This window comes from Prosopis cineraria, unplaced genomic scaffold (assembly GCF_029017545.1).
Source record: "Prosopis cineraria cultivar Desert tree isolate PC_DT_omini unplaced genomic scaffold, ASM2901754v1 PC2, whole genome shotgun sequence".
NCBI classification, from domain to species: Eukaryota; Viridiplantae; Streptophyta; class Magnoliopsida; order Fabales; family Fabaceae; genus Prosopis; species Prosopis cineraria.
Genome location: NW_026555333.1, coordinates 8941874 through 8954284, shown reverse-complemented (window position 1 = coordinate 8954284; position 12411 = coordinate 8941874). Strand labels below are relative to the sequence as shown.

Sequence of the window (12411 nt, the reverse complement as noted above, 5' to 3'; positions counted from 1 at the left end):
ATGGGATAAAAGCTTATTGTTATTGTTGTTATTAATAAAAAATCAAATAACTTAATGCTCTCTTGAATTTCAGTTTACATCTATTAAAAGTAATTTAGGAAATCTAACTATTTATTAAATTTGATAAAAATATATTTTAAATATAATTTGAATGTACTTTTGGAAGATAAGCTAAATAGGCCTTGAGTCAATGCATACTGTAAAATTGGCCCCCCTCCCTTGGTGCCCCGGTTTCCGCATTATGTTATGACATTGTTATTGAGAGAAATGTTGCTCTAAGTGCAACCTCACTAATCAAACAAAATATGCATACTGCTCCTTTCATTCTTATATATAAAATATTTTTAATTGAATTTTGCACACCAATAAATATTTGTTATTTAGTTAAACTCACATAAAAATATAATAATTTTTTAATTTTACCCCTAATAATATTATAATTAATATCATGACGGTGGTTAAAAAAATATATAATTATTTATTTATTTTATTTTTTAAAATAAGGGTAAAATTATTTAATTATTTAAAAATATCATTGTCACCTCTTATATTTTAAAATAAAATAAATTTTTTAAAAATACGTTATATATGAGGATGGACGGAGTATATCTATAATAAGCCAAGCCCCCAAGCTTTACAGCAAAATTTTTTGGGTGGCGTTACATTTGCCTCCAAGACGGAAGAAACTCTGATAAATGCTTGAAACGTAAGTGAAGCATTCCATTCATTACTGACAGCTATTAATTGAAGCATCAAGACGAAGAAGAAGAGGCAAAATACGATGAAAAGCAGTGTTGAGCATATTGGCTTGTGGTCCGTCCGTATGAGCTGGCGCGTGAGTTATTTCAATAATTATTAGGCGTTGCACTCTTTCTGCAACAAAGCGAGGGCAACGGCAAAATGCTTATACAGATAACAGGACAGTCTGGAGCCGAAGAATCATTGCATGTCCTCACTTTGTGAAAAATTGATCTGGAATTCCACAAAAAATAATTCACACTACACAGATATAGCTGTCAACATAGAGCAAGTGCGAAGGAAGCCCTAGCAGTGGCACAGCTAGTTCTGTAATCAATGGTGGTGTTGGTTTAGCTTGAGCTTATTGTTTGGTGAGAGTTTTGTGATCACTCAAAGAACACCATAAACGCCTTCATTGAAACCAAATAAGTCATGCGTCACTCTTCAATAAGATCCCAAGAGATGACCTCTGTTCAGCTTAGGTTCACAAGTTTATCAGAAATTTATGCCCAAGAAGTCTATGGCAAGAAGACAGATTATGTCTATCAAGACTGAAACTACCTCAAAAGTCAAAACACCCTATGGAGATTTCTGGACACACAGGATATGCATGGCTAATGTTAAAGATCCATATCGCCAACAATCACGAGGCAATAGTAACATCCATGGAGGTGCTCTGGTGCCATCAATGCAAAGGGCATGCATATTTGCTTCTAGTTTAAAACTTGTGAAACATGGAATATCATCAATTAATTGAATTACCTTGAACAACCAGAATCACGAAAGCAAAGAACTCTCATATAGCTTGTCAAGTGCTGTCTCACCTCTTACAAACATGAAGCAGAAAGAAAGAGGCGAAACGGCATGGAAATAAAACATAAAAATCTCTTCACGACTAAAGCTTTTTTCTTTGCATTATTAATTAATTAGTACATAAACAAAGCTTGATAAGCGTTGAAGAAAGAAGGAAATATCTATAATTCGATCACCCTTGAGAAGGATCAGGACCCGACAAAGTAGCATTCCAACTTACAGAAAATAAAACTGATCATAACCCTTAAGTCTAGAATTCTCCTCACCGGCACAAAATTCAAACTTGTGAACATGAATTCAGATACAGACGAAAATTCAGAGAATTGAACCCAGCAACTCACCACCAGCCATAGATCACCCGCGAGTACCTATCCTTAAGCCACCTGAAGCTCTTCCTCAGTGAACCTTTGACCTTCCCTTCAACAGAGTACATCTTGTAGCTAGCAACCCTTTTCTTCCTCTGAAGCTCAGGGTCCTTGAAGCTCCAGGACTTGGAAAAAGAAGACCCAGAAATGCTCTTGCCCTTCTTCAACTTCAAGTCCCTATGAATAGAACCCATCTGCGTTTGTGCATAAGAAGTGCTGTAGCTCCTTATAGCATAAGGTCCAGGTGGTCCATAGTAGCTCTCTATCTGCATCGTTTGCCCATTTCCGTAAGGCCTAGATCTGTCGTAGACCTCCATGGAAATCAGGCAGCAAGGTCGAAGGGTTTGTCTCTCCTCAAGCTTTTTTTATCAGAGATTATCAAAACCAGAGGAAGAGAGACAACAGCAAATTGAGGTCCAACAAGAGCTTGAGGAGCTCTGATCTCTTGGAGGCTGCCTGTTGATTGGGTTTGTTTTACTTTCAATTATATTTATATTTACATTTTTTTTTCTCATTTTAATTCCATTACACGGGTAAGGGTGGACACTGACTTTGGGCGATAGTTGTTTAATTTCTGTTCTTGTCTAGTTAGCGTGTGGAATGGGGAATCATATGGTCGCAATTTGGTTCGGACATAGTCAAGGGTTTTGCTTTTCAATTTTGACAATTGACCCAGACAACGGATTTTCGAAAGGTAGAATTTCAATAAACGAATTGTATTCATTTAAATTTAAAGTTCACAAATTTTTTAAATTTCATCACCGTTCAGAAGTATTAATTTAATATTAAATTTAATATATATATATATATATATAATTGGTCCTAATATTGAAATTCTCTTATTTCATTTATTCATTACCACATTTCACTTATTTATTTACTTATGAAATATTATTAATTTTTTTAATTTATTTATTCTTTTTTCTAAAATAAAATTAAGCGAAAGTCTGATAATGATAAATGAAATAGCACAATGAATAATAATCCTTAAGTAAATGAATATACAGTATAAGAATCAATAAGTTATCTTACAATAATTTAAACACTTAAAATAAAAATAAGTTAACTTGGACATTTAATAACATTTAGTAAGTAAATTAATAAGTGAAGTAATACAATAAATAAGTGAAGTAGTGACGTTTTAATATTAATTTAAATTAAGAATAATTTTATCATTTTTTTTCATAAATTTAATATCAAATTAGTGTTCATGAATTGCAGTAAAATTTTAGAAATTTAAAGACTTTAAATTTACATAAATATGATTTAAATTTCTTTATTAAAAGATAATTTACCCATAATAAAGTTTGCGTATTCTGCATTCTTTTTCACAAGTCAAACTTTCAACAAATCTAATTTCTAAGATGGTCCCCGTTTGCTGACCAAAGTCTACGGATTAACCTTTTTTTTTTTTTTTAATGGAAGATGATACTAAGAATTTAGTCACTAAATAAGATGTAATATCTACCTATCCATTTTAATAAAAATGATGCGAAATATTGTTGGCAAAATTGGTTAAAAAGACTAGGTTAAAATGAAAATTGGTTCCAAGGACCAAATGTCATTGAAGGATCAAGATTATTATTTTATTCATTTAACTACTTTCTCATTTGACTAAAATGCCCTCATGGCCTATCCACTCCTCAGTGCGTTTGCATCTCCCTTTGGTTGTGCCCCTCTATTCAAGTCATTGTTGCATTGCCGATATCATTGTTAGCAACTTTTTGATCAACAGTGCTACCTTGTCTCATGAGTTGAGATGGTATCAATGTAACATCCTAAAAAATTTAAACCTAATTAACTAAGTTTAATTAAGATAATTAAATGAATTAATATGATATGTGGTTAGAGAGATCTAATAAGTGCGTTGTGTAACACACCAATTTTTTTTTAAATAATTTAACTCAACCATAGTTGGGTTACAGCCACCCAACACATTTTATATCAATAATTTCAATATAAAAATATTTTATAATTGACTTCAATTCGCACAATATAACATTTCAGCTAAATTTTTACCTCCCACATGCCATTAGGCTAAATCACATTTGTCCATCCTTATACTCCCAACAAGTAAAATAACTAATTTAGTCAATTTTCAAAACAAGCCAGTTATTTGGCCTCATAATCATGTCATTTTAACAAGTCCAAAGTAAACCAAATATTAAAATTACAATCATCCAAATTGTACCAAAAATATAAATAGTTTGAAAGGCATAATTACATTTATATATTCATATAATTGTCAATAAACAAAAAGCTCTAATATTGGCAATATAACACATTATAAATCATAAATCAAATACCCAAAAGAGACAGTGGATCTATGCCACTAAGCCTCTGGGACTCCTCCACGTGTCACTCGTGGCTCTTCTCCTGAAAATTGTTAACCACATAATGAGACTCAAAAGCCCCAATAACCAATACCAATTTATGATAGTGTGTACAAAGAGTTAAGTGTGTGCTTATTAAGTGGGAACCAAAAATAATATAATTCTAACAAAATATAAGAAATATTACAATACACACAAACAACCATCCTTATATCCCTCCATTTACCTCAAGCCGTAGCCCTCACTCGGTGCTAAATTACCTGGCCAAAGGTACATTAGCCCGAGCCCTTACAAGCCACCTATTGAGCTCCAATAGGGGCGTACCACGTGGCACATAAATACAACAACAATAGCAAGTCTCCCAACACCTCCCACAATAATCAAACAAATTCATAATAATATTACACAATTATACAATATTACAAAATTTATAATTTTCTCAATAATCATCCAATTAACATGAAGTAACACAAATCATAAATTAAAAGTATGGTTACCTCGTGGCTTTTTCAATAAATTATTCCTTACAATTTCTCTCCCACTACAATCTTCACTAACAACACAATCTACAAATAACATATTATTTATAAATATTAGTTTTAATTTTTGAAACTAATAAAATAATTCTAATAATAGAATTAAAAATATAACATAATTCCTAATCTCAATCTTAATACAAATCTAGAGTTAATACTATTAAGTAAAATTTTTAACTCCTCTTTTACTCATCAATAAACATTAATAATCTAAAAATCAACTTCTAAACTAATTTCTATTATCAAAATTTTCTTTTTATTTACCTAAAATACCCAAAAATTGAAAATTGAGTCTCAAGCTTAGAATCATAATTCTATAGCCATAATAATTCATTTCTCATCCCAAATAATCATTTAAACCTCAATAATTCAACATATATTTTCAAATTTAATAAAAATCTAGTCTAGGATTTGATCCTTAAGCCACAAATTCAAAGATCATTAACAAATTTATACTCTAGAATATTTATTATACTACTAACAACCTCAAAAACCATATTTATTCAACATAAATTCATTCCTTTTCCAGATCTTAAATTTTCTACCACCACAAAATCAGAAATCAAAGAGGAAGGATGACTAAGAAAAATTTTTAGAACACATACTTAATCTTGAAAAGCTTGAAATCACACCCTAAATATCCTATTAAAAACTCTTATCTTAAAAATTCAGATCTTTCGCACTGACGACTTACGCTCACAGATGCTCTCTCTGATCGCACACAAAAGAGGAAGGAAATGAAGGAAAATGAGAAGAGAACGGTGGCTTTTTAAAAATGAATGTGGGTCCCACAATTTTTTTTATTTCCTCTTTCCTCTCTCTTCTTTCTTTTTTTTTTATTATATAAACATAATCATTGCACCGGGAGAGCACCGAAAGTTCACTTCTTTTTCCCTTTTTTTTATTCATACCTTTCTCTTTTTTTTTAATAATAATAATAATTTAATAATATATTTTTTAATTAATTAATTAATTTTTTTAATTTAGAATTATATCCTAAATTAGATTTAATAATCATTTTCTACTAATTTGCTTACCTCTAAATATTTTTCAAAATTTTTATCAATACAAATTAACTACTAAAATTTAAATTGGGATATTACGCATTGGGATGTGATTTCAGCCCTTAGCATAAGTATAAAGTGAAGTCAGGTCATTCAAGCATCAAAAGGAAGTCTCTATGCCACATGTCATGGTTTGAAGCATATCCGCTATGGCATATAGAGGGCAAGCAACGAGGGATGGCCTTTCTGTGCTATGCATCATGGTGCATGATCAATTTTTTTATAAATGACTCTGCATCAAAACTCAAAAACAAAGAGGAAGAAAGGAGAGAATAAGGAGCACATCTTATGCTCTGTTAGGGCTTGCTATATTAGAGGTTTAGAAATATTTTGGAGCCTCCTGACATCAAAGGTAAGTCCCTTATGCCCTCTCTTCCTCCTCTATGTTTTCTAGTTTAAGAGTTAGGGTTGAGTTAAAATAGTGATTTTCAATCCATATAAGCTATAGGTCTAAACTAATTGACTTAAATAAAGTTATTGAGAATTGTTTAGGTTATTTAAACCTAGCATTAATGGTTTTATGAGTTGTTGGTTGATAAATTCCATTGATATCTAAAAATTGCATTTATGATGGTGGTTAGAGGAGTTGAAATGTTAGTAATAGAGCTTTAATGGCTTATTAATGGTAATGTGAGTTAAGGAAATATAATGGACTTAATGGGTACATTGAAAAATGGGAGAATTGCATTGTATGTAAGTTTGAAAGGTTGATTAAGCATGAAAATATTTTTGTGATTGGATTGTAGATTAATTAACTTGGCACCATTCAAACTTCTGAAGAGCTTTAGAAATTTATGTTTTTAGGGGTAAACTTTTGACCTTTCAAAGGTTTAAGGTAACTAAAAAAATTTAGTTTATGCTTTTGTGTTTTAATTAATGATATGTTAGAGAGATTAATTTGAAATTTATTAGTGTTTCTAAACTTGTTTGATACAAAGTTGGTAAAGTAATAGATTGTGTGTTGTTCATATATATATATATATATATATGAGAATGCCATTAAGTAAGCATGTATCTATGAAAATTAAAGAATATGACGTTGGGCATATTAAGTTACGTGAAGTGTGATGAAGATCATTCACTATAAGTAATGATTGTTTATATTTATGCATACTATGTGTTAATATATGCAAAGCATGATCATTAAGGGGAAGTTTTCCTATAGAGAGAGGAGTAAGTTGATAAATTCACGTAGTGTTGGCAACCTATTATTGGAATCTGAAGCTTGCCTTAGTGCTGGCTGTTGAAATTGAGAGGTAGCCATTGTTCTATAATTGATTGGGGATTGTCCCACTTATTCTTTGAGGGGCTCGAATCTAAGGTTATATTAGAGGCACGACACTTCATGGTTGTTAATATTGGAAAAAATTGTGAATCACAAGTGAGTGGGTTTACCCTGTCCCAATAACTTCTCATGAGTGAAAGGCTAGGTTAGTCTGAGTTGTGAACGTAGCTACTAAATAACCACCAATTTTATATCAGAGATATCAAGAGGGTATAAGATTGGTATTGATCATGCATTTATATTTTTGATCACATAATTGTTATTATTACGACCTCAAGATATGTATTTTTAAAATATATGTGATAATATATGATTATGCTGGGTCACATGATTGTTAGTTTTATGACTGAGGCTATATTTGAAATATATACATATGATGCTTGTGAAGTTATTTCCATTTACAACTATAATTAATTGATATATAATTGTATAGACTAAATTTACATTGGTTACTAAGTAATTATACTTATCCCTTCCTCTTCAATATTACAGGGCCTAGCTCATAGAATTAGGATCGAGGATAATGACCAAAGGCCTAGGATCCTATGTAAAACCTATCAGTAGGCCTTTAGATTTACCTTTATGGGTATTTGGATTTTTCATTTGCTAATTAGGATATCATAATCCATTTAAACTATTTGTACTCATATCTTAATGAATTGAATGTATTTCATGCCCTGGGTTGTTGGTGATGAGGATGTGTAATATTCTCACTTTACTAAACACAATTAACTAATAAAACTCATAGTAATCAAAGGATTGACCCAAAGAGTGATTACCAAGATTTAATTTAAAAATAAGGGATCCCAAGTTTTATAAATAATAATGAGTTTAAATAAGTCAAAATCCTTCATATCAGAGGCATGGGATACCTCAAAGGAGTGAAAGGAGTCAAAATGGTTGAAAAATAGAACTTGTGCTGTGTTACAAGGTAATGCGTCGCGGCTCGTGCACGCTGTGCCGTGGCTTGTGCACCATGTGCCGTGGCATGTTGCATGAAAATTCAATTGATTCTGCTATTATTTGACATAGAATTAAGGAACTTTTGATGCACTCTGATTCTCCATCCAACATCCGAATGATGTGATCTAGATGTCTATAGAAAGCTCTTTACATAAGCTAACTAGTGGTATGGGTTTCACTTTCAAAAAAATTCACACTAAAAAGTTGAACACTCAAATATATTTTAACCACTTTTCACAACTTTCACACAAAATGAGTGTCCAAAACCTTCAACATATGCCAAAAGCCTTTCCTAACACCTGAACCATGTCCATTGTACTCAGGACTACTAGTACAACATGTCACACACATTAAAACCACAGTATAATAGAAATTTACTCCTCAACCCTTATTCACTAAAAATAGAGAAGGAGGTAAATTGGCATTACTTTACACCTAAAACAATCAAAATATGTTCAAATGTCTATTTCTACACTTGTACTAGTATTTTAGCCCTATTAACAAATATATATATCAACATATACAAAGATTCAGGGCCCAAAATATAAATCTAACATTTCCAACAATAAAATAATGCAAGTGTGATGACATACATCATAGAATTGGCAAACATATACTATTACACAAAATAAACTAAGCTAGAGGCATACAAAAAGAAATATGCTAATTCCTAGCCTCTTTAGCCTTCTCCTTCTTAGCATCAGAGCTAGAGCCTGAAAAGTGTTAAATGAAAGGAGTGAGTTTAGCCACTCAGTAACTAAGGTAGAGCCTACCCTATGTAATTATATATCAATTATAAAACAAGTACATGCATAAGAAACCAGGTAAGTAAAACATGTTCACACATATCACAACTTGTCATTTATTATTTAATAATTTCTTTAACTTACATATACTAGGTGCATTGTCACCATATTCTTAGATATGTGACCTTGACCCATTATTTACGCTAACTTGCCATAACTTAACACGTGTGACACGTCATATGCTTACTCAAGCAATAATCAACTAACCTCATATCCTTCTTATTTTTTCAGACTAAAATCGTGGGCTATAATACTGAATAGGGCTCCGTCCATATGATTAGACTACCTAAACTCACCAATCGTAAGGTGTAACCTGGCCTTAGATCACATGACTTACTCTTGGACCACAGCTTCTCCCATTCTCGAATCCCTGGAGTGTCTCACACCCTAGACTATTCTCCTCATTGAATCGGTGAAGATAGTTAGGTTCTAGTCCCTAGACAAACTATGAGACAGTCTCTCGACAAACTGTGGGATAATGCTATACCCCGTACACCAGAGGATAGCCTAAATATCATATGGATTTTTCTCTACTCCTAATCGCTAGGTGAACTCCCACCACTGATCATGTCATAATCAATACTCACTCATCTTCACATTTTCATTTTTGTTCACTCATTATGACAACAATGATGTTAAGTTCACGACTATACACTACTTAAGTATGTATTCTCATCATTTTCTCAACATTATTCTTACTTATCTCAAAATCCATTTCTCATTAACACACATCTATCTCACACAATCATCCTATTTATTTTCTAAAGGCATATGCAGGTTCATAGTCTGAAAACCATTTTGATTTTACATTTGTATTTAAAACCAAAAATAGCATTATGCACATTCAAATTTTCATATACCTATTGAAGCTAATACATGCTTTCACGTTAAGAATCAATTTATGCATGCAACATTTATGATTAGAAATAAATTTATAATCAATTAACATATAACTACCTAAAGTAGGGTTTCTCCCGGTTATCTCAAACCTTTGAGAGGTTAAAAGTTTATCCCTTAATTTACTAGCTTCTAAGCTTGAATTTCTAATCTAATAGGTGACCAAGAGCCCAATATTACAATTAACCAAATTGAATTTCATTAACATTACCATCTCAAGCATTAAACCCTCAATTTCTACTTCTAAATTGCCCAACATTCACTCCACAAGAATTTGAGCCTATCTTTTAGGTTTAATTATTATCTTTAATTCTCAATAACATTAATGAACCATTAAATTCTCACTAATGGCATCACAATCTTTCGACCACCTATAATAAATGAGATGTTTAAATATTAATGGTGCCCAATAATTTAAGACACCAAAACTCATTATACCTAGATTTAGATACTCTAATCTACTCTCATTAACTCCATTTGAGTCAATAAATTCAAACCTATAACTCATATGGACCAAAAATCCACTTTCACTATCAAACCCTAATTATAAACTTATAAATGTGGAAGAAGTGGGGAAATTAATGAGTGTGATATTTACTTTAGGTGTTTTTAGCATTCAAAATACTCCCAATGTCATCTACAAGCAAACCCTAACAGAGCATTAACATATCTCTCTATTTTTTCTTTTCTCTTCATTCTTTTTTTGTCTCATTTTCATAATTGATATCTATAGAAAATGGCCATGTTCTGTGGCAGACGCACAATGTGCCATAATTCATGGCACAAAAAGATCCTCCCTTATATTAGAAGTGTTTGTGTGCCATGGTGGACAATCTTCACACCGCGACGTGTGGCATAGCAACATCACTCTTCATTTTTCTTCTCCTTTTGATGCCCAGGTGGCCCATCTTAATATCGAACCTACAATTAGGGTTGAAATATAATTAAATATGATTATTAGACCTCCCTTACCACACACCACTTTAACTAACTTAATTACCCTAATTAGGTTTAATAAATCAGGGGATTAAAATTGGGATGTCACAGGATGTAATGTTAAATAGAGCTAAAACATTAGTAAAAGTAGGGCTTTATATATATGGTGGACATTGATGATTGTTTTATAGAATTATGCAAAATTATCTCCCCTTTATGTTTTTTTTGAATTAAGGAGGTTGAGCATGGAAATTTTCATTTAGGTGTGATTATTCAACTGTGTGTGTTGTGTAAGTCTGAAATAGATCATTGAGTGTGGTCTAAAAATTAGTGTAGGCTTTTGGCACTTGTGTCATGGTTTAGGCACCCTAGTTATGTGTTTATGTAAAAAGAGAGTGATATTTGTAAAAAAGGTGTCTAACTTTTAATTAAAAAATAATTTAATTGTGAAGTTAGTGCCATGAGATAGAGCTAGAAAAAAGCTATTTATTAATACCTAGATCACCTCGGTTAAATGTCAAACAAAGATTTAGGGAGCATTAGAAATTCATCCCAAGTGTTGTCATTTGACAGCAAAATGCTGTCAAACTCGTGTATTTCACCATGACACATGACACAAAGGTGATAAGTCATAACGCATCTATAGTATGTCATGATGCACATGCAGTTTTAATTAAAAATTGATGTTTCCTCACTTCTTTTTCAAATACATGTTTATTTTGGATTATATGCTTCCACATTTATCTTAAACTCTAATTTATGAATGATAAAAGTCTATGGGCATATTTTAAATTATGAAAACTTAAGATCTCCATTTTTAAAAATTGCACCACTTGGCAATCTTTATAGTTTGATTACCTCAATTTGCAAAGATTAATCAAGTTTAAGTAAGGAGTTTTACAATTGACTTCCACCATAAAATCACTAGCTAAGGTTCAACAAGGCAGCTTCAGCGCTAGCTGAACATTTTTTCACTTTCTCGCCACCAAATGGTTCTCACCATACTGATTGTTGATTTCTTCTCCCCTTCCTCTTCTTTCAATTCCGCTACTTCTATTTCCTCTTATTTAGTTTTCAACCATCGCCTTTTCCCACAAGCAAAGTTGATGAGAGACTTACCATTTTTTATTATAACAAGTTTGAAGAGAAAAAGGTTTAAAACTCATCCTATCCCATACCTTTCCCTTCTCCCAGCACTGTTTTTAAATCAAAGTCAAGTAAAAAAAATAAAAAGTTCTTATTTTTTTAGTAAATTATCTTTCAAGAGAGAAAATTTTTAAAGTTCTTGGGTCTTATGTGGAATCTTCTATCATAGGTTATAAAGGCTACTACTATAATGGCAATTGTCCTTGCCAATGAAGGGGTAAATTTTTCCAACTTTCAAAGTTCTTGTTGTTACACTTTTTAGAAAAACTTCTTCAAGCCTTTAATGCTTTCATTGTTAAGGATTTTAATTGTTACTTAAACTTTTGTTTATAGGGAAAGCCCTCGACTAGCAAGGCTTTTTAGGTATCATCACTCTGCTTCTCATCAATTCAACAATTAGTTCCATTGAGGAAAATAATACGAGTAATGCCACAGTCACTCTCATGGCTCATCTTGCCATGAAAGCAAAGGTGTCATGTTTAACATTTAATTCCTTTGATACTAATAGTTGCTAACTCTAATTTAGCTT

At 31.8% G+C, this 12411-nt stretch overlaps 1 protein-coding gene across 1 annotated transcript; it reads right to left on the bottom strand.

Annotated features, from left to right (window-relative positions):
• Positions 1-1626: 1626 nt before the first annotated feature.
• Positions 1627-2389, bottom strand: LOC129303804 (uncharacterized). Its single transcript, XM_054943332.1, has one exon. It carries the CDS (start codon positions 2231-2233, stop codon positions 1889-1891), a length of 345 nt encoding a protein of 114 aa, XP_054799307.1. The 5' UTR covers positions 2234-2389; the 3' UTR covers positions 1627-1888.
• Between the last annotated feature and the right edge of the window lie 10022 nt (positions 2390-12411).